The sequence below is a fragment of the Nematolebias whitei genome, chromosome 13 (assembly GCF_014905685.2).
Source record: "Nematolebias whitei isolate Nwh7 chromosome 13, NemWhi1, whole genome shotgun sequence".
NCBI lineage: Eukaryota > Metazoa > Chordata > Actinopteri > Cyprinodontiformes > Rivulidae > Nematolebias > Nematolebias whitei.
The window spans coordinates 16,230,668-16,254,149 of record NC_056510.1 but is presented as its reverse complement, the minus strand read 5'-3'; the positions used below and the strand labels follow the sequence as shown (position 1 = coordinate 16,254,149).

Sequence of the window (23,482 nt, the reverse complement as noted above, 5' to 3'; positions counted from 1 at the left end):
CACACACTGGGAGGACGTTTCCAGAAGTTCTGGACCTGCCTGCAGAAACAATGTTCTCAAGAGAGATGCTCCAGAGAAGAGAAATCACAGCATCAAACCCCTGCGTCTCCTCTCTGAGCTCCACTTTCACCACTTCTGATGAAATTAGCAGCTTGATAATAATAAATGACAAAGTTACTTCTAAACGGTTCCCTTTGGACATCTAACTGCAACTTTTAAAATCCAACAATTACGATCACCTTTAAGCAAAACAGACCACAGGGTTTGGACAAAAGTACAATTTTTGGGCTTATATGGTCTGATAACGTGTCTTTCTTTATTATAAGGACCAAATAATTTTGATTTAATGCTTTATGATTACAAAATTATAGTGGCAATAGATTTATACAAAAGTAGATTAAAATAGTAAAGCGTTGTAGAGTTTTGATGACAAGTTTAAGACCTGTAATATGTGTCAACTACTGTATATATTACACCCCCTGTGGTGTCTCTGAGCAGGACACCTTATCTCCAGTTGCTCCCCGGGCACTTTCCATAGCTGCCCACTGCTCCACCTGGTGGTGGATGGGTTAAATGCAGAGAGCCAATTTTGCCATTGTATGGGAACATACAATGACAATACATAACACATTATTATTATATTGTGGAACTAATCCATTAAAAACTGAATTAATTACAATACTTGACACTAAAAGTGATGATGATGATTATAATTCGCATCACATGTAGTACATGAGGTGGAACGAAATTGTGTACACAAGCTCTCAGTTACATCTAACAGTATTTTCCAGCATACAAGTTGTGGGTTGTTGTTTTTGCTAATGTCAGTCCTGCGACTTATACGCCAAAGCGACATACTGTATGTTTCCATATTCATAACAATTTTTGACTGATGCTTTAAATTTCAAAGAACTGCAACAATGAGTCCTCCCACGCATGCTCGCTTCACTCAGCTGGTGCAGGTGGAGGAACGCTGGAGAGTTAGCGGCTCCGGCCGTGATGGATGGATGAATGGCGCCGCACCACCCAGGCGAAATGAAGCTGTTTTCACCATTAAATAAATGCATAATAAATGCAACGGGTCAGCGGTGACGCATAATAAATGCGACTTATATATGTTTTGTTCCTCTTGGTGATGCTTTTTTTGACTGATAAGACTTATACTCAGAGCGACTTATACGCCGGAAAATACAGTAAATATAAAGGCCAATTAGTAAAAGTTATCCATTTAAGAAAGCTTTAGAGTGAAAACTTTATTTTTATTTTTTAATCAATGTCACGTTTGTTCTAAATTGTATTTCTTGGAAAAAGGTATAGATGAATAGTTTGATATGTTACATCTGAAAACCAAGTTCAGTTTTAAATCTTGTTTCAGTAAATATGGACTAAAAGTAGTATTCAGGCAGTACCAAGTTTTTATCTTTGGACCCTTGAGTAACTAAATTTACCACCCCCGACTCAGAAGGCATGTTTGGAGTCAGGATGCAGGTAAATGTGCACATCATCTGCAAAAATCCATCCATTAAGAAAATCAAGTTTTAAAACACGTATGATATATCACGCAGTTGGGTTTATTTACTTAAATATGTTTTGTAATAAAGAAAAACTGGCAAATTTGAGAAATTCAAAGATTCATATGGGCAGAAAACAACAAGGAGTTAGTTCAGTGTATCTAGTCTGGACGTGGGTTATTGAGGCCCCACCCTGGAGCCAGGCCTGAGGGGCTCGTCACCGAGTGCCTGGAGACCCGGCCTCTACCCAATGTAGCCTGGTGACTTTTTTACTTTTCTAACCTAAAGCTATAACATCTCCCACTTGATCATAAAATGTTGTTTGATTTTAGGTGTCAGGAAAAAAGTGCCTATGAAAGGTTTGCAAAAGTTTTAAATCGGTGTTTATCTGCTAAAGTTCTGAGGCACTTGTTTATATATTTGAAAGTCACATCTAATGTCAAAAAGGTGTAATTTTTTTTTAATCAAACTACGTACTTGTACACAAGTTGTATTGCCACACAAATTCCACTGTCGTGAACTTAGACAAAACGTCCACTAGTGAACAGATTTTGATATTTAAGTGAAAATGTGAGGAAAAACTAGCAATTTTTGTTTTTATTTAATTTTAAATCCTACAAAAATAGTCCTAGAATGTAACATCAAGAAACCAGAGGTCTTTATTTCATACAAACACACATACTCATTAAGTGTAACTCAAAGTAAAGCTTGTTTTCTAGGAAGATCCCAGGAGAACGACACCGAGTCTGCTCCACAGAAAATGTGCACAAAGTGCAACTCCCACCTTTAAGGCTCAGTTTGAGGCAGTAAATGTGGTTTCAAGCGGTCAGCAGTGACATGGAACTGAAGGTAGCGGTTGTTTCTATCAGGGTAGTGGCGATTGCACCACATTTTCTGCAATGATGAACGAGGACTGGTGATAACGGTGGCGAGAGGCAAAATCAGCGTTTTCCTCTGTCAGTTGCTTTGTTCTGAGTCCGATCCCAGACAGAGATGGTGTCAATACGATTTCATCCCGGGGAGAGCCTTTCTTCCTAAAATATAAAAATAATGAGAAATATGTTGACAATGAAACCTTGAAATCCTTGACATTGACAATATAGTTTTAAATAATTTTACCAAATAATTTTTGAACATAAAGAAGTCACAACAACTTACCTGTACATGCTACTAAGTATTGATTTAATCCATGTGAAAAAGCTGAACTGAGCTGCAATTCCTGCAAACAAATCAAAAATAATCAGTACATATTGTGACCCAAGTCCAATATTTTCTAATGTATTTACAAGAATACATCGACTAAATTTTAAATAAAATTGGGTGTCACAAGCAGCACCACGTAAACTAAAAGTGGCTGCTCTTGAGATCAGCAGCATTTCATCATCCACCTGCCGGACAAATGTCTGACGCTCGAGCACTTGTGTTTTAAACTGTGGTGAGTCAAACAGCTGAGGTACGCAGTGACTCACAAATGGAGGGTGTCCCGTTCAGCTTTTCCAGAAATCTTAAGCCACAACAGCTGCATGGCGGCTGAGCAACGAAAGTGCAAGTCAAGCTCCCTACACTGGATGCACGACTGAGAACGTGACTAAATTTAAGCGCTGTTGCATGCAATTGTATTAAATAAGGCAGTTGGTGGGATTAATGAAATAACCTCAATTACACCTCTGTGCAGAAATTCTTGCTTTTTCCCTCTGAAGTTATAAAACATCTTAACATTCTTTTTGGTTGTAATTGGACACTAAAAATCAACCCTTTAAAATACAGGAAAATGCAATTACATTTGTCTTCATAAGATTAATAATTTTATTTTAGATAAAAATCTAAACAGAATATGTAAGTAAGCAAAGCATTGCAACATCTTGTACAGATTTTTTTTTTAAATGTGCAAAAATACAAACTGATGTTTATATACTAAAAAGCTGAGCAGATAAAAATCACCTATAGGTAGTCCAGGACTTGTTTTACCAATGTAGAAGAAGAGCAGCAAGGCAACTAGGATGTTTGCTAAAGCATAAACCCAGTGAATAACAAACATAATGAATATGGAACTCAGTGCCTGAAAGAAAACACATGTTCAAATTAATTATTCATTTTTGTAAAAGCCATCTTATTTAAAACTGGGAATAGAAAATGCAATAAAGAGCTGCATGTATTGAGTAATTTACCCCAACGAGAGAAATCCAGTGGTTACACAGCTTTGTGTAGCAGGAATCTTTCATAGGTCGGATTTCAAAGTGCTGGTGCTCTGTTTTTTCTCCATCACCTGAAATATAGAACAAAGTTTACAAAAAAAAACCCCACTTAATTCACTTTTAATCTTCTTAAATCTATAGCTTGGTGCTTGAACCGTACCACCTGTGGTGTGACTGAGACTTTCTGCAGATGACTCAGATTCCACGCTACATTCACTTGTGTGGCGTTTAACCTGAGGTTGATCTCCAGCATTGACCTCCTCGTCTCTGAACGGCAGCTCATTTCCTTCCTCTGGAGGGGCTGAACTTCTCTCCTCTTCTACATTGCTGTTCAGGTCCAGACCGAAGCTGTCCATCAGCTTCCGCTTTGCGGTGGCCTTTCTGCTCTCATACCTGCTGCTCAGTTCTTGGCTTGATGGGGTCTTCTCAGACACAGAGTCAGGTTTTGTGGCAGGTGGAAAGATCCGGTCCATATCCCTGGTGAACTCCAACAAAGTACCTTTACCTTGTGGGCTCTCGCCTCCGCTCCCGTAGTTGGGGCTAGCGGATTCAAGCAGCGGTTTGGAACTCTGCTTGGTCGACCTGCGCCGGCTGTGCCTTCCTGAAATCAAGGTCGTCTTCTTCCGTTTTGTCTGAAGCAGGAAGGTCATGGCCACACTGAAGTAGGAGTAATCAATGAAGCTGTAGGTGAGCATGAAGTTGATTGTGACAATTGGTGCCAAGATATTGACTTGACCAATAAAAATGAAAGCCATTGTCAGCAGGCTGGTCAGACAGATGGCAGCCACCGGGGTCCTGTTTGGGCCTTTCTGTCAAAACCACAGAAAGACACTATGTGACTGAACAAAACAAAAATAAATTGTTAAAAAAGTATATAAAAATTCTGGTCTTATGAAGTAATTTTTATAAATAATTAAATTGACAAGATGAATGTTTCAATATATGTTAAGCAAAGCCAACTGTATCTGAAGAATAAATTTGATTTTTGCCAGATATATGGTTTTGATTGACAAAAATTGTGTTCCAACTTGTATTTCATGCCACATTTACAATTTGCTCCCCACTAAAAAAAACTAAATTAAAAAAGAGGTCTGTTATGGATACAAAGAAATATCAATCTAAAAAGGTATTCACAAAAATTGCTTAGTTCAGTTTGACATTACAATCAACAAAGGCCATTTTCTGTACATGCTTAACTTTAAATTGTTTATAAAACATAATGTAAGTAATGCAACTACAACACAAGTACAGCATACAGCACTTTATACAGCAATCTATAGCAATGGCCCAGAGGAGCAAAGACCTTTTAGAACCTCTGACCTTGATTTGTGACCTTGGAGCTGGGGTGATGAAAAATATCTGCAACGGTCTAGTCTAGTAATGATGCATAAGTGTTTGAAGTTTTATTAAATTATTTTGAGCGGATCAAAAGTTATGGGCACATTTACAGACGTACAGAGACTATACCATAATATGCTTACCTTCAACTGGTGGATGATCATTTTAATTTTGTTAAGTTTTGAAAAAATATTTATACGTCATATAATATATTATATTAATAATAATTTAACTTTTGCACAACTTTAAATGAAAGATTAAGCACATTATTCCCAGAAATAAACTAAAAACTTCTTCATATGACTTGAGTAAGGAATCACTTGTGCTTTATAGTATATTTTAACTTAATGGGGCAAAATGTATTTTGATTTATGGCATCGCAAAACACAATAAATTTTAAAGACTAAATTCATCCCGAAACAACAACAACAACCCTGTGATTTAACTCCCCCGGTTCTTTTGCAGAGTTCAAGGAGGACTGCTATGTGCCTGGCGGGGCTCCAGAGCACACAACGGAGCAGGGCCCAGCCCGTCGCCCTTCCTGCGTTTGTTCTGAGGCTTTGATTTGGGCCAAGATGTCTCAGACCTCATTCCAGCCTGCTGAGAGAGGTCAAACGCTGTTGCCATACTAGGAAGGCTGGGGTGAACCGGGTCACAACGTTAACGTGACTGTTCACCAAGTGTGTTGCAGAAATTTTTTTTGATTTTTTTTTTTTTTTTTTTAACTACTGAGGGCAGTCCACTCGCTTCTACTTTGTAAAGACCACACTCTATAATTAGGTGGACCCATAACTGTTTCCTGGTGAGTCTGAGCACCACACCCCCTGAGCATCCAGGTTACTATTAGGTCACAAAATACCAAATACTGCAGGTAACCCCACAAATGTATTTTAGAATTATTATGCAACAGTTTACTGCTGTAGTTCAGTTGCTGGGAAACTTTGTCCAGCATGTCCACATGTGGTGTGAAGATGTATTGAAATTAATATTTTACCTATAACATGTATATCTGTGACAAAAAAACAAACTGATATTTTGAGTTTTCTTGTTTAACATTTCAAAGATCCACATGTTCTGTTAAAAAAAAACTTAGTTTTTTTTAGCTTAGATCACTATAGACAGTAACTTTCCTTTCCAAGTCTCTCTTGGTCTAAGTGTGGACAAGAAGGAATCTAGACATATGACTGGATCCTGGAAGCTGAAGCCTGAAAAAGACTAGCTTCCCTGTATGCTGGTTCCAGTACAAGATTTATGTCCTGCCCCTTCCATGTAAGTACCGTATTTTTCGACCTATAAGTCACAGTTTGTTGCATAATTTACATGCCTTGCGACTTACACACCGAAGCGACTTATTTATGTTTTTTTCTCCATATTTAAAAAACAATTTTTGGCTGAGATATGCTCGTTTTCATTCATTCTGACATGGAAAATATTGAACACTACCATTTTCAGCCGCTAGATGGCACTTGAGTAATATGGCATACCGTTGTGTCATGTAATAGGTAAAAGTGACTAGTAATAACACAATCGGCTTGCCATAGACTGCCACTTTCATCCAGCTCACCTGGAGCAACTGTCAAATCAGCTTCATTTTGCTGCACCGCCCTGGCGAAATGCAGCTAATTTGACCACTGACGTGCATTTATTAAGTAAAAGTTCAACTGAGACACATCTTTACTATAAAGTCGAGCAAACAAATATTTTGTTAGGTAGTTATCTTGTTAAATTTCAAAGAAATGCACAGCCAGTCGTTCCTCTGCACGCTCCCACTTCCGCGAATCGGCTTTCGAAATGCAGCTGATTTGATCGTCAAAGTGCATTTATTGAGGAAAAGTTAAACTGCGACACACCTTTGCTATAACGTCAAGCAAAAAAAATTATTGTTTTTAAGTGCTAATCTTATTAAATTCTTAAAGTCCTCCCGTGCATGCTCCTGTGGCTGCCATTTGGCAGCCAATCGATTTTTGGGACAACACCGGCCCATATTTCCAGGTTGTCAGCGGTGATGTGTAACAAACGTGACACGTCAGCGGTGATGTATAATAGATGCGACTTATACAGCTAAGTGATATATTTATGTTTTTTCCCCCACTTTAGACATATTTGGACTGATGCAACTTATAGGGCGGTGCGACGTGCACGGCAGAAAGTACAGTAATAGGGACAGTGCCCTTGGTTAAAAATAAATAACATCTCTTGTTTATTTACACGGAGTTCACCTTGCTGCTGTATGTTCAAACTTTCACTTTTTTTTACATTTATCTGTAATTTGTTATTTCATAAATAAAAGAGAGGTCATGTGACATGTGATTGTGTGCAGAAAAGTAGGTGGGACTTAAAGTTCCACATTCTTAGTGCACAGACTCTGGTTCCAAAAAAATCTAAATATCAGGGCCCGTAAAACAGGATCTCGTGACTTCTGTTCTCATCAACAGAAGGTCTGACATTAAATTTTATGGTGATGGTTCTGAGATGAACTGCCAATCTAGCACTTATAATTAACATTGAGAAGCTTTAATTAGGTTTGACATTTACCTTCTATATCTCAAGGAAGAACACAAATGGTGTAGTCAAAAGCTGATTAAATGCAACATTTTAAAGCAAATACAAGTTACTGTAGGTAGAAATAACTTCAGTCAAGCACAATATTTCATAGAAAAATGTTACTGAATTTAAACTAGCCTATTTGTAAATTTTTGTTTCTCGTTTATCACTCCAGTAACCTTCCATCCACCCACCCCTTTTCCCAGGAAAGCCAGCGAGGGGATGACCCTCTCCTGGGCGATGCACTGAAGGATCCTGGGAGCTCCGTACAGGCCCCCCATGCAAGAAGCCAGGGAGGAGATGTAAAGGCCCAGCAGAAAGAGGAAACCCACCAAGGAGACCTGGAGGAAGACGGAAAACAAACAAGGATGAGGTGGGGTTGTGATTTCACAAAAAGCTACACCCAAACTGGTTCCGCTGCAGTCAGTCTCTTACAATAACAATAGGAATACACTGATGGAGGATTCAAGGAATTCTGTGGTTAATTCAACTTATGGTAAATCTAAAAGTCAGACCTTAAAATCTATATTGGCATACTTAACATTTGGTACAGGTTAGGGTTCTGTAACGTTCTTTAAAGCTGAGCATTCTTGCTGCACTATATTTTAGATTTGGTTAAACAACTCCTGATTTATCTCAAATTGATTCTAAATAAAAATGTGAGCTGTAGGTTTTATTGTCATTCAATGGCATCAAAACAATTATACAGCGTTCCCTCGTTTATCATGGGTGTTGGGGACAACGCGCCCACCCACACCCCCGTGATAAGTGAGAAAACATGAAGTAGGGACACAGTAAACCAAGAAGATATATATATATATATATATATATATATATATATGGGTGTGTGATTTTGGCTCTCAGCCTCCTGCTGCACTTTGCCATCTGCAAGCGCATTTGGCCACGCCCACTTCTCCACTGCAGAACGGAGATCTGAAATGCTGCAGAAGAAAGTGCCTGCTGCAGCTGTGGGCTGCACACAGGTGCAGCAGGTGCTACATAATTTAAAATAATTTATTTTAAATAAAAATTCCATGCTGACTGTACGGCTTATCCATCAATCAGTCAATTGTGTGTCATGTCCAATCTTATTTTGAAAAAACATGATAGAGCGAGTCTGCGAAAAATGAAGCGTGACGTAGCGAGGGACCACCGTATATTCATAAACATCAAAGACTGTACATAAAGAGTACATTAACTTGTTCATTCTTAGTTAGGAAGTTTGAATTCTAGCTTCCAATCACTTAATTTCAGGACACATGTTTGAGGATTGTCCTAATTAAAATATGCCAACTCAATGACTTGATACACACAGTGAAGATGTCTACTTCCATTCAAGAACCATTTCAAATATAAATAGATTTCCATCTGAAAAAAAAAAAACATTTACAAAAGTGCACTAAGTCAGAAGCTAAACTGACCACAGCAGTGTGAGCCCAGGTGGGGAACTCCCACACATCACCTCCTCTGCCAGAAGGCCTCTCTCACAGGGTAGGACGGAAACAGAGAGTTTACCTTTTCTGCTATCAAGAAGTCGTAGCGCAGAGCTTCTCTAGTGCAGATGGCCCCCAGAAGAAAGACAAAGACCAGATACAGGAACCACCTGTAGGTCACCAACAGTTCAGCACACACAGTTACCTCCTTTCTCACTAAGAATAGCAGAAATTATCCAGGACATCTAAAAAACATGAACGTTCAGTGAATAAGTGGGATGAAGCCAGCCCATAATGTGGGTTTGTTTATCCTCTCCAATGAAACTAAAAAAAAAAATTGCCCTTTTGAAAAGATATTCAGAGCATAATGAAAGCAAAATGTGCCCTTTAAGAATTGACCCATTGCTTTTATGTAGTTGTATTCTGGGACATTTAATTATGTAATATTTTTGTATCCAACTTGACTGTGACGTGTGTGTTTGGGGTGAATTTGGGTGTTGTCGTACGAGGTGAAGACAGCTGCCAGCGTTCCCACAGGGATGTTGTGCTCCGGCCGCTGCAGATCTGAGCTCATGTTGAAGCCTGCCATAACCCCTACACACGTGCACACAAACCACAAAAGTATACGTTAAATATTCAGTACAAAGTGTAGTTTTACACATGGCATATGCAGCTGTAAAAATGGGAACTGAGGTTGTTGACATATTTCATGTGAAATAGAATGACAGCTAAAAAAAGACTTTAGATGGGGGCCTGCCTACCTGTAGCAGCTGGGAAGAAGACCCCGAACACTGTGAAGAAGTTTTCTCCTGGGCTATAGTTTGGAATTGTGTTACTGGTGAGAAGCTCGGCTGAATAACCGATGAAACCATGCTCTGAGAAAGAGGTAACACACAAGGTACAGACAATTTGACAAAGATGACCCCAGGATTTTGCCAAGTGTAAGCAAAGTTTTCAAACATTTAGTATATCACAAGAAGGGGTAAGAGTATGACAAAGTCAAAACCTTAAATATAAACAAGAACGATATTAAGAATAACAATTTACTATATACTTGAGATCAACTGGCAGTAAAACCATGAGACCAATGTGGGATCATCTTTGGAAAAACCTTGATAACCAAAGTGGGATTTATTTCTACCAGTAGACATAAACACAGTGCTGATTCCAGCTACAACTGAAAATATTCAATGGTATAAATGTAATTATACAGGTTTTTTTTTTAGTCTCTTCTTTCACTGTTTTGGGGTGAAGCCACTTGAGAAAGCTGTACTGCACCTGGCAGTCCACAGCAACTCCACCCTCACTGTTGAAGAGAACGATGTGAGGCGCATGTTGTGAGCTGTCAAACTGAGGAAGGTTGCTGGGTCCAACAGCAATCCTGGATGAGTGCTGAGGGACTGCACACACCAGCTGGCAAGAGTCCTGACCACAATCTTAACAGGTCTTTGCCCCAGTTCACCCTGCCTGAAGAGTTCCACAATAGTCCCCCTGCTAAAGAAACCTCACATGTCCTGTTTTAATGACTACTGTCCAGTAGCACAGCTATGTGCTGCTTCTCCTTGTGGACTAAAGCTCTGAGTTTAACACCATCCTCCCCAACAAACTGGTGGTCAAACGGGCCTGGGACTTCCATACTCTACCTGTATGTGGATTAACATATAACCACTTCCTGTCTGGTCAGAGGGTTAGAGTACAGTAGGCCATCATAAATCCACAGCCCTCAGCACTGGTGCTCCACAGAGCTGTGTGCTGAGCCCCCTGCTCTATGCCCTCTATAGTACATCCAACTGCACCCCTGCTCACCATGGCAGCACCATTGTCAAATTTGCAGATGACACCACAGTGGTGCGGCTCTCTGGGAGGAATGATTCCACCTACGGGGACTAGGTGGAGCAGCCAACAGTTTGGTGGAGGAGTAACAACACCCCAAAGGCTAAGGAGCTGATAATAGACTACAACAAGAGGAAAACTAAGGTCCTTGTGTCACCACAATGATATATGCATGAAAAAAATTAACATTTGTTTTCAGTAGTGAGAATATTTTGTTTTTAGTTTGTTTAGTTCACGTTTTGAAAATATGTTTTATCTTTTGTTTAAGATGCATTTATTCTGTCACAAAGGACTATTTTCTGTTGTACCGTTATCGCAAGATTTGTGTGAACGTAAGGGAGTGGTGAGATCTGCTGTACGCACATTTACGTGAAGCTACATACAGTTACCTGAAGATATGAGCGGCGTGCAGCAGCCTTGATAGTTTGCTAGCTGTAAAGGTATTTATAACTGTTGTAATACATTGTAAATGTGTCAGTTATGGTGTTCTAATTATTTTATATGTTTATTTAGAGTGCACAGGATGAAAAACATTTGTCTAGGACCTCTTCAATGACGAGCGGCCATGAGGTACACCTTTTGATAAAGCATGTTTTACTTGTCACTCGGTACAGTACCTAAAGCTTTGTGTTTTATTTATGTATTTTATGTCTTATTTCTGTAGTTTTCACGGCATTCATTAAAGTGTCCGATTTTAAATAAAGAAGACGTACCCGTGTGTCGTCATTGGGAGTTACAGTCCTACCCACAACCATAACAACAGCAGGGACTGTGTGGAGAAGGTGGCAGCCACATTTTCTGGGAGTCCACATTGAAAAGGGCCTGAGTTGGAGCGTGAACGTGTCTTGAGCTTCTGAAAAAGGCCCTGCAGAGACTGTTCTTTCTGAGAGTGCTCAGAAGAAACGTCACCACTCAGACAGCTGGTGTCTTTTTATCCATGCTCTATAGAGAATGTCTTAAGGTACTGTGTGGTAATCCAGCTGCACAGTGGCTAAGAAGAAAGCACTCCAGAGAGTCATTAACAGTGCCCAGAGGATTGTGGCCTGCACTCCTCTCCCAGTGGAGAAACTGCACAATTCCTACTGCCTGAAAAAGGCCCACATCATCCTAAAGGGCACGTCTCCCCCTAGTCATGGTCTGTTACAATCTATTACAGTCAGAGAGATGGTACAGATCATTTAAAACAAGGATAAATAGATATAAAAACTGTTTCTGACAGCAGTTACTCAGCTAAATAGAGACAAAAGCAAAAGCCTGAGTTGCAAAACAATGTGCAAGTTGAAGAGAATGTGTGCGCCTCTGCTTGTTCTTGATGATTTTTAAACATGTTTTAAATCTAATTTAATCTGAAATTTTTATGATTATTTTATTTTTTGTATTTTTTATAAGTTTTTTTTTACTCTGACTTGATGGCACTTCACAATGGCAATACTAAATATTCATTTATTCATTATACATTTTTCCTCTTACTTAAATGCCATGTAAATGCACATCTTTTCTAAATGGCTACAATGAAACTATATGCCACAAGAGGTGGACATAAGTGTTTTTGTGCGCCTATGAGCAAATCTCTGTTTTAACCTTTAACTCTTTAACCTTCTTTAAAAATAAGTGTGTACACAAAGTATGTGCCAAGTGCACATATCCTAAATTCACATCATTTACAAATTCTAGTTTCTACGTGGAAAAAGGCGTGTTTTTAGTGTGAAACCACTGTTTGTATTAGATCTGTCACAATAGCAAATTCTCTCAGAACTTATTGCGATAAATGATAATATTGTTTGAAATTTGACAATAATTACTAATTATTGTCAAATTTATGAAGACATTTTGGTTAATTTTGAGTGTAGTACCTTTTTTGACCACCGAATGACCGTATAAAAGACTGTTTGAATCGAAGGATGGATACTGAGGGAGCAAGCAGCGTGTCTCTAAGAAAAATGGGAGGGAGGCCCCCTGATGTGACATGGGCTGTCTCTCCTTCCTTTTTTTGGATCTCAAAATGGCGGATGCTCAGTGTGATTTGAGCACTTTAGCATAGCATTTTTCACACAAAGCTTTTAATTAAAAATCAGTAAACAAGTTCTCAGCTTCTTTTTGCAGAGAAAAACAACTTTTTACACGAAGGCACGGGTTTCAGCAGTGAATTTTGGAGCTTCGACAAGACAGAGGTCTTTTCCCGAGGTCGGCCTGTTAGCTTAGCTCGTAGCTTAGCTTCTCAGCTTAGCTGCTTTTAACAATCCAAAAACACAATTTTTGGATGCTTAAAATGGATTTTAAAGAGAAAAAAGAAAGGGAGGGGTCAGAGCAGTGTTGCCAGGTGTACGATAATCATCATATTTATACGACAATTTTGCCCTCTGTACGATGTACGATCAATAATCCCAAAAAAGGCCAAATATACAATAATTTGACCATTCCGTGAATGTTTTGTTGTAATCGGTTGTCATCAGCCTGTCGCAACTGAGGTTTTTTTTGTGAACCCTGAAGGCATCTGTGTCTGCAAACAGATGCACAATTGGCTGAAATTCTAGCCAATCGTGCTTTTCTAAATGTGACCTACAAGTGACGTGTTTGCGTTTGCCTCAGAACAACGGCCATGATTGGCTGAATAGTCCGCTGCGCCCACCCCATGAGTGAGGAGAAGAAAACAAGAAAAGAAGAAAAAGAAGAGTCGGTCTGGAAGTGGACCCAACACTACTATAGTGCATCAATAGATTTGTTATTTTGGTTATGACGGGTGTACAATAATTTCCCTCAAAATACGATAATTTTATGTCTCTAGTATGATAACCCTACATTTCTCACTTGGCAACACTGGGTCAGAGCACCCGAGTTGAGCCTTTTGTCATCCAGTGTCTTCAGTAGAAAGAGAGAGACACGAAGAAAGGATAAAGTCGATAAATGAAAATGAGGTAGATACATTTCATTTATTATGTGATTAATTGATTTAGTGATTATCGCAAAAGGCCTAGTTTTTACATCTGATCTCTGGAGTCAAAAGCAATGTATTGTAGGTTCAAAAATATTTTATTACATCTGCATAGTTTGAATAGTTCCCCACAGCATAAAGCACGATCCAGAAAGCACATTCACTAAACACCAGCAGTCACAAACATGGCATCAACAGGTAGGGTTACTTTTTATTTTATTTTAATTTTGACAGGATGGGTCACTTTGCTCTGGGTCAGTCTGTGTGAGTGAAGGTCATTTTGCGTTGGGAGAGGGAAGCATGAAGGTCCTGTCTATATTACAACACCGGACATTTCCCCCTTGGTTATCTTGCGACGGGAAAGAATGTGTTTTCCCAGATTAATGACATGTTTATCCAAAAGGAAGTTACCACCCTTTTCAGAAGCTCCACAGTTTCCAGGTTTTTGGCGAAAGAATCATTTGAGTGTGAGAGAAAGAATTGGAACACGCTCATTCGCTCCACATGTGCAAATACTTCACTCGTAACAAATGTGAAGGGAACACCAACTTCCAAATCTCTTGCTCAGTTTGTGACCCAGTGACATCACCATGTCAGGACCCAACAAGTCCAGCACGGACCGTGTCCATGTCCACAACAAGAGCACCCCACCCAAATGACATCACACTCCAACATCCAAGTAAGCAAAACTCTGCCAGCTCTGACTACTGAAGTGTTCACATTTTCAACTCTCGTTTAAAACGATGTGCCAGGAGACATTTGTGTGGGATTTTCATTATTTTTAGAAATAAAAAATAGATTGCATGTCTGAGGGGCAATTATTTGCTCTTATACCTCTGTTGACTGCACAGCAGGCATTTTGCTGTATTGGGAGTATATAAAACTCTGGCAGATTTGAATATGAGCCATCAGAAGTTACAACATAAGCTGCACCCTGACAAATGGTCTCATTGTACGGTAATGAAATTGATGTGATATTGAAAAAAAACAGGCTACAAGACGTGATGTTGTAGATCTTTGAGTGAATACCTCAGCAGCTAACCAAAGACAAAGTCTAACGGAGTCTCTGAACGGACCTGACAGAGAATTAAAGAGAAACGCCTGTGAAACATCGTTTGCATATTTCCTGTCTGCCTCACATGCGAAAGGTCATATTTTACTTAGTTATATTTAAATACCTGTTTGACATTTTGACATATGCTCAGCTTGATAGTTCAAGAATAAAATGTTGCTCTTTGTAAATCCTGGGACCAAAAACTTTGGCACAACCCTCACAGCTTTATTCTACTGATGCTGCAGAACTGACTGTAACCGAGGAGCAGGAGGATTTGGGGGGATGATTTGTCATTTGGATTTGTGCTCTGGTTTATACCAAATGTTTTTCATTATGGACACCAGATCAGCAACAATAATCCCTGAAGGAAACTCCACCACATGCGTTGGGACGTTTTATGTGACCTTGAAGCATCTCAGAGCTTCAAGTATGTGTCCACATGCAGCAAAACCAGCTCTAAATGTTATCTGAGCAAACTCCATAATCTCAGCGTCCCCTCAGAGGGTTCTTATGAGCAGTCCTCCTGTTACTAGATTAGCAATGTATTTCAAAAACAGGTATGAGCAGAATTATAATCTTAATGACAAACCATTGCTTTAGGCAAAATTTTAATCCAAATTTCTAATTTTTTTAGTTTTTTCTTTGAGAAGCATGCGTGCAGGCAGAGTGAAGCTCCTCACTGAAACCAGCATTCCTCTGATGCAGGCTGGAATGTGTAGTCAGATTACATGAGCATCTGAGGCCTCTCCCTCGGTCTAAATGACCTCCTACCCTCCCACCCTAACCAGTATAAACGGCTGTGAGTGGACTACAGGGCATGCTGTGATTTGTGTGAGGTGGAGCACATCCCACTGGGATGATTGAAAACTATATATCATCGTTTAAATCATAGAAAGAAAAAAAAACACGATGTGGCGTCTCTGGTGAGAATAAAGGCTCAGATCTCAGTTCCGGACGTTTTTTCTTTTTCATCTTCCAAAAATGTGGGTGAGTCTGGTTAACACCCTAAACCCAAGATCCACAGAGCCCATTACGGCTTCCTGCTCCGTAGGGAAACGAGCTCGACCCACAGGGCGAGGGTGAGACGTGCAGGGCTGTAAATAATTTGTGCATCGCAACCAGAAGTGTTGGTGGTTAAACAGATTGGTTACAGAGACAATAATCTGGTGGTGTTGTTGACCACATTATAGTGATTTACTACACCAAAATAAATAAAAATGAATTCCACTCCCGACGCAGAAATACAACAGCACAATTATGAGCTGTTGCAATTCATCATGATACAGCAGAAATGACCTTTGGAATGCATCCACAAATATAATACAAAACATAGAAACTGCCTGTAGGTGAATGTAATTGATGATTAATTTGCAGGCCAGTCAACCAGCAGTCCTCATCATGCCAATACTGAAAATCAACCCCGACTCTAAATTCATTTTTATGCCAAGCAAACGTACTTGGCTGAACTGATGCACCTCTTCTATGATGGTGGGATATTAATCTGTGTGAAACTGTGACCGCATCAATTTGCCAGTAGCTTCACTTTTCCTTCAGGATGTTCCTCGGCATTTAAAGGAGTTAAAGCTAATCTGGGCTGCTTCGGTTTGTTAAAGTGAACCTGTTGGTCTTCAGCCAAACATGAGCTCACCAAAACACACAAAGCAGCTTTTAATTGGAAAAAGCTGGAGTAGCTGATGCAGCTGGTTCTCACAAAGTTCCTCAGAGCTGCAATCTGGCGTATACTGTGCTATAAAACAAACTGGATGGCGAGAGAGCGGGACACACTGGAGTCAGGATGAGGGTCTGGTTTTAGTGTTAACTGGGGAGATAAAGCTGAATATTGCACAAGCATATCCCAAGTAGTCAAATTAATGTGGTTTATGGAAAAATCTGTGCTCCATGCACTTTTTTTTGTTTGCATTTTCAAGGGAAATGCAGGCAACATGTGTGTGACTGAGATGTGTTCAACACAGACTGGCTGGAACACTTTTCTCTTCCCATCGGACAGGAAGTTGATAACCACTGGGAACAGGAAATGTGGGGAAGGTCTTCCTGCAGGCCAACAAAAGGATATAATCTCAAAAAAAAAAAAAAAAAATCCAGATAAACTCATCAATGTTTCAAACTCAGCTCAAAATAATAATAATAAAACACTAAGAATATTCTACATTCCTCATAAAACGTGACAAATATATTAAGAAAAACAGTTGAACACCATCTCAATCAATCACACTGATTCAGTGACATAAATCATGCTGGAGCTCCACCTAGTGGTCAAAACGAGTTTTACATGTTCATTAAATTGGATAGTTCGATTTATTGTACTGGATTGCTCTTTGAATGTAAAATAACTCATTGCTGAATGAAGTAAATTTGCTGATATTGCAACATCTTAATCCAGCTAATATGCTGTAGTTAGGAATATGAACTGCATTATTATATAGAGATTGCAGAAAAAAAAAGTTTTTTTAAACCATGTTTTGGTGAAATGCATATATCTTTAATTCCAAACTCATTTATTTTATTTACTAAATGGTCTCCCAGCTGATTCTGCTCTTTATTCAAAAAGTCTGTTCTGCAACTCGTCTGAATTTTGTCTCATGGCAAGCATAACTTCAAAAAGTTCACAGAACCAACTTCCCTTTTGGTGTAATGTCATCAGAACAGAAGGTCAAAGTTATGAGCAAAGATAAATTAATAAGCACAGCATGTAAACTGGTTGGTTTTTTTGTTGTTGTTTTTTTTATAGAAAGTTTAGAATTTAAAATAATTTCTCAGCAGAAAATCTTAATATAGAAAGAAAGCGCAACATAACCAGAACCATACTTTAATAATGCATTACTATATTTAGATTACATATGTATTATTATTATTATTATTTTGATTTATTTACTTTAGTGTGAATTATTTGCGTACATTCATCTCATCAGTTATTTAGTGATGTTCCTGATGATGCTTCGGACGTTTTCATTTTCCCCCCGTTAGCAATCCTGCTGCAGACTTTTTGACATTTATATCATTCTTAGGCAACTAACTTTAAAGTAAAATCCGTCTGAATTCAATAAAAACATATTCACCGAGAGCATCGGGGTGAATAACCATGACCCCTGCCCTACCTGGATCAAGATGTGTGAAGGTGCCGATGACAAAGTCCAGAGTGGAGACGGCCAGCACGGCCAGCAGCAGCAGCTGGAGTCGGACGATCCACTTCACACCTGCCAGGTTGATGCCGAGCAGCGCCAGGAGCACAGCTGCCGACATGCAACGCACCGCCCACTGGCTCTGCAGACCCAGGAGCTCAGCCACCGACTCTGAGAAGCCCGTGATGTACATGGCCCCCGCCACGCACTGCAGGGCGGCAGAGGGCAACATCAGAGCAGGTGGGAAAACAGGAAGAGCACACGCACCGTACCAAACCTGTCATATAAACAAAACGCTCACAGCTGCAGCCACTCACCTGCCCAAACACGTAGAGGAGGCCGACCGTGCCCCCCACCCTGCCCCCCAGCACAGTGGAGATCATGGAGTAGATCCCACCGCCGCCAACGCCGCAGTGCTCACAAATCCCAATCCCCGACATCACAGTCACTAAAGCAACGACCACGACCATGGAGACGAGGAGCAGCCCCAGCAGCACGCCGGTGTTCCCCTGATGAGGTCACGACACGTCGCACGAGTTAATGCCTTCACTGCTCGCAATTAATGCTTCCTACAACATTTCACTTTCTTTCCATTCTTCTCTTTCATATACTGCTGTGATGTTAGTCTGCACACTTACATCTTATAATGAGGGGGGAATGGATGAACTTTGAATTCTTAGAATTCCACTGATTTACCGTATTTCCCGGTGTATAAGTTGCAGGTTTTTTGTGCGTAGATTTGTCAGTCCTGTGATTTATACGCAGGAAAATACGGTAGATATTTAATAGGCGGACCTTGAAACTTGTGTCCAGTTTGCAGTAAAATATTCTCGTTGCTCGTCATTCTGTCGTTCTTGTGTTTCTTCAAAACTTGGATAAAAAATAAAACCCGATCCTGACAGCACGGTGAGCAGGGGTTGACATCAGAGCCACACTTAGCTACACCGTTTGGCTTCGCACGCATGGAATTTCTGATGAAATGCATCTCACTCTGGATTAAAAACCATCGCCTCCCGCGTTAGAAATTAGACTTGAACTGGACTTAAAAAACATATAGAAGCTACAAAATGTTGCTTTGTCATGAGGTTATTTAGCTCTGAAATACAGACGTCAGGGTGGGGAAATAGCCACGTTTGAAAGAAGCTGAACTGAAACTTTAAAAAGTTCATTTGTCTATATTTTGCTTTTATGGAGCCAGACTTTCTTGTGAGCTGGATTTTGATCAAAAGTTACAGCTGACACTTCTTTTGTCTTCCACTTGAGCACTTCACACACTTTACAATATGCTCTAATGTTTAGGTTCAAAATAAGAAAAAGAAAAAGCAGAAACAGTTAAAAAAAACAGGGGTGTCCAAACATTTTCATATCTGTGCTAAAACTATCCAGATGAAAGGACTCGTGGGCCACAAAAATGTGACTTAATCTCTCAACGTGAACATTATGTTGGAGAGAGGACAAAAATTTACTAATTTTGGTGGAGAAAGAGTTTTAAATTGTTGTTAGACCTGTCAAGATAAACAATAAATCAATTAATCGCATGATAAATGAAAATTATCGACCTCATTTTCATTTATCGGCTTTATCGTTTCTTTATGTCTCTCTCTTTCTACTGAAGACACTGGATGACAAAAGGCTCAACTCCGGTGCTCTTCACTGACTCCTCACTTTCTTTTTTCTTTTTAAACTCCACTTTAAGCAGCTAAACTGAGAAGCTAAGCTACGAGATAAGCTAACAGGCCGACCTCGGTTGAAACTCGTGCCTTTGTGTAAAGTTGTTTTTCTCTGCAAAAAGAAATTGAGAACTTGTTTACTGATTTTTTTTTTTATTAAAAGCTTTGTGTGAAAAATACTATGCTAAAGAGCTCAAACCACACCGAGGGTCTTCCATTTTGAGAACTGAAGAGAGACAGCCCATGTCACGTCAAGGACCTCCCTATCATTTTTCTTAAAGAGACACGCTGCTTGCTCTCTCACTATCCATCCTTTGGTTCAAACAGTCTTATACTGCCATCTAGTGGTCAAAAAAGGTACTATACTCAAAACAAATTAACCAACAATTCTTCTTAAATTTGACAATTACTAATTATTGTCAAATTTCAAACAATATTATCGTTTATCGCAATAATTTCTGAGACAATTAATCAATCGTCCAGCAAAATTTGTTACCGTGACAGGCCTAATTGTTGTAGATCCAAAACATTAAAAGTGTCCTAAACACTAAGTTTATATTTTTATTAAAAATGATTTATTTGATTTGTTAGGTCTATGTTTGTCGTTTTCTTGTGTTTGAAAAGTTCATTTTAGTCTGTTCTCTGCAACAAAAGCATAATTTGAGTAAGTGTCCTATTAAAAGGGGGTCCATCAGCCTTTTGGACCATGGACGGCCCAAAAGGCTGATTAAAGTTCTGAAAAATCGTCCAGCTGTCAGTCGCTACAACAGATTCATAGAAGGTTTGATAAAGTTAATCAACTCGTATGTAGATGATACCACGTTATATTCATTTAAAAATGTAAAATTTCCCTCTTGATTATTTTATCAATTGCAATATTTAGCCAAGTTTTATGAATCAAAGTCTCCTTTCTGGTGGGAATCAGTAAATGTTTTTGGTGTGCTATACCATGAAGTGAAAGTAAAAAAAATAACAAATTTGCAGAAAGTCTGCATCAACCTCTTAAGCCTGCTAGACAAAATGATAACATTCTTAAATTGCAGCTGTGGACCGCACAAAATCACACCAAGGACCGCAAATGGCCCACGAGCCACACTTTGGACACCGGTGCTTTAAAGATGGAAAATACTCAATACCAGACCACTTTAGAAAAGCAGCCTCTTTGGAAGCAATAGAGAAATGAGGGCAGGCTCAAGACTTTTGCACATCGTAAAACAAACAGTTGCATAACCGGAGGCTAAACATTAAAACACGCCAGCTGTGTTTCACACACATCTGTAACTTTGCTGTGAGGTTTCTGCTAAACGAGCAGTATGAAGGGAGGCAAACGAGTGCCACACCCGACGGAAGTGTTTACACTGACCACCAGGTAGCCGGTGCGCAGGAAGAGAACCACACCAAAGATGTTGATCATGCAGGTGGTGAAAACGCCATCCCAGGTTCCAAACAGCACCGGCTCCCACACGAACAGCTTGATCTTCCACCACGGCTGACAAGCCTGGTGGAAACCCTGCAAACAAACACAAAAATCACTTTAACCGCTGACAGGCTCACTATCAAAACGAGCCGTTACCACTGGTCTCTAAAAGTGGACTATTTTGATTTTGTGTCTGTCTGGCGCCAAAATAACGTGAAATAGTTCACAAAATTCAAAGAAACTTGCATTTATCTACAACTGATGAGCTTTTGAAGTCAGCCCAAAACAAGATGGCCGCCACAGCCAGTGCACCTCATTTAAAAAAATGGCTAAATTCACTGATATTTTTACATATACTGAGCTCAAATTTGGTGTGGCAGTAGTTGAGACTGCTCTCCAACTTATACTATGAGCACTAACAGCATGCACAAGAATGTTGTTTAAAATGTTGCCTAATAAGAATTGGAGTATCTGTCTGTTAGCAAATTATCTCTTGAATTAGTGGATGTGCTTTAATGAAATTTTCAGAACAAAATCACTGGATGTAGATGTGCAACTGGTCAGTGTTAGAAGTCAATTCAATTCAAGATGGCCGTCACAGCTAATCAATCTTTGTTAGCACATAAACAGCCATCGCTCAGCCAGTTTTGCAGACACTGAACTAAAATGTGGTGTACAAGTAGCTGAGAAACACACCCAACACACAATTTAAGGATTACACGTCGCACAGGTTCTATGTAAAACTTTAGCATTAAATATTAGTGACAACCCTGTTTGTCTGTTACCAAAATATTTTATGAACCACTGGACAGATTTAGAGAAAACTTTCACAAAGTACTTGCTGAATTCACATCTAGAGGTGATTAACTTTAGGAGTTGCTCCAATTAAAGATGATCATCACAGCTTAACATCGGTACTCAGCCAATATTACACAAAATGAGGTAAAAATTAACGTGACGTCTAAAACTGGATCTAAAACTCTTTTGTGAAGGGTGGCAGGCGTTTCAGTGAATTCTAATCTTTTATTTTCACAGCTGTAGAAAACTGAAAAAAACATCCACCTGAATTGGTGTGAAAGGTTGTGACCCCCCTCATCTTACCTGTGCATCTTCATGGAACAGATCGTGCACGTGTGTGCATGTATTGTCAGCAGCCCCCTTCTTCAGCAGCTTTCTCCCATGATGCCCCCCCTGCTCCCAGGTGTGCACGGTCCCACCAAGTGGCAGGGTCTCCATTGTCACCTGCTGAGGTTAAAACTCACGGGATGTCAAACGCTAATGTGAAATACACATATTTTATATTTTTATTAATAATGACTAGAGGACGTAAGCACGACTTTCCAGGTAAAACAGGTGAGCAGGAGGTCACCCGGATGCAGGAAAAGGCGTGCTGGCGTCCTGACAGCCTAAAGCTGTCACAGAAGATTGATTGCGTCAAAGCCACAACATAATTATGTTAAGAAAACAACAAGCGAAACGTTTATTCAATAAAACGCAACTTTTTAAAGAGTAGCTTCATGTCGGTGTGAGGCAAGACATTTTTTGAAATGCTTCATTTTTTTTTTTATCTTAAGTTCTCAAATTGTCAAAACCTTACTTTACCTTTCACAGTCCCATTCCGTTCCGTGCTAATAATAATAATAAAAAAAAGACAAATAAAAACTAATTATATCCTCGGTAATAATTATTCCTGCCAGTATGGCAACGTGTTGCTGACAGCGCCTTCATGTGCCTCTGCTTGCCTTTCCAGGGTGTGTTGCTGCATTTACACAAGGATCCTGCGTTTAGTTGGTTTTGGCAAAAGGCCACATCGCAGTTTGTCACCACAACGCGCGCGACTTACACTTCCGAAAAACATGTTGCGCTTCTACACCGCTCGTTACGGCTCCGTTATGGCGCGTTCAATTGCAGCTCGTAAATCTAACAGTTCCCCAACTCCAGAGAGGGAGGCAAACCGTGCAGTTTTTCCGAGTCTGATGAACCGGTTCAAGCTAGTCCAGTATAATTTTGTGTGATAAGCTAAAGATCGTCTAGTCTTGTGATTATTATTTTTAACTAAACATGCACTCTAATAAAGGTTCTCATGTTCTATCACAAGGTAGCTCGTTATGACTACTCTCCGCTACTACCACATCACGATTGAACTCAGTATAGAATTGTCTATAGACATTTGGTGTGTTTTTAAGTTCTATTGGCTGTGAAAGCCATTTTGATTCAGGTTGACTTCAAAAGCAGTGCATCCATTGAATACTGCATGAGTTTTCAATAACTGTATAACTTGTAAGTTACTTAGTTATATTACTTGTAATACTTTAATTATATTAAATGTGGTTCATGGGATGTTTTGGCAACATACAAATTCTGCCTTTGCTTTTTGACGTCAGACAATATTTATGAATACACACACCATTACAT

At 39.6% G+C, this 23,482-nt stretch overlaps 1 protein-coding gene across 1 annotated transcript; it reads right to left on the bottom strand.

The window, feature by feature from the left end:
* Positions 1-2,376: 2,376 nt before the first annotated feature.
* Positions 2,377-22,303, bottom strand: slc12a8 (solute carrier family 12 member 8). Its single transcript, XM_037686135.1, has 13 exons — positions 22,169-22,303; positions 21,014-21,160; positions 18,298-18,489; positions 17,957-18,188; positions 9,783-9,896; positions 9,528-9,615; positions 9,104-9,191; positions 7,783-7,929; positions 3,870-4,515; positions 3,680-3,777; positions 3,453-3,570; positions 2,670-2,730; positions 2,377-2,545 (listed from the first exon to the last, which is right to left on the bottom strand). Exons 1-13 carry the CDS (start codon positions 22,301-22,303, stop codon positions 2,377-2,379), a joined length of 2,235 nt encoding a protein of 744 aa, XP_037542063.1.
* Between the last annotated feature and the right edge of the window lie 1,179 nt (positions 22,304-23,482).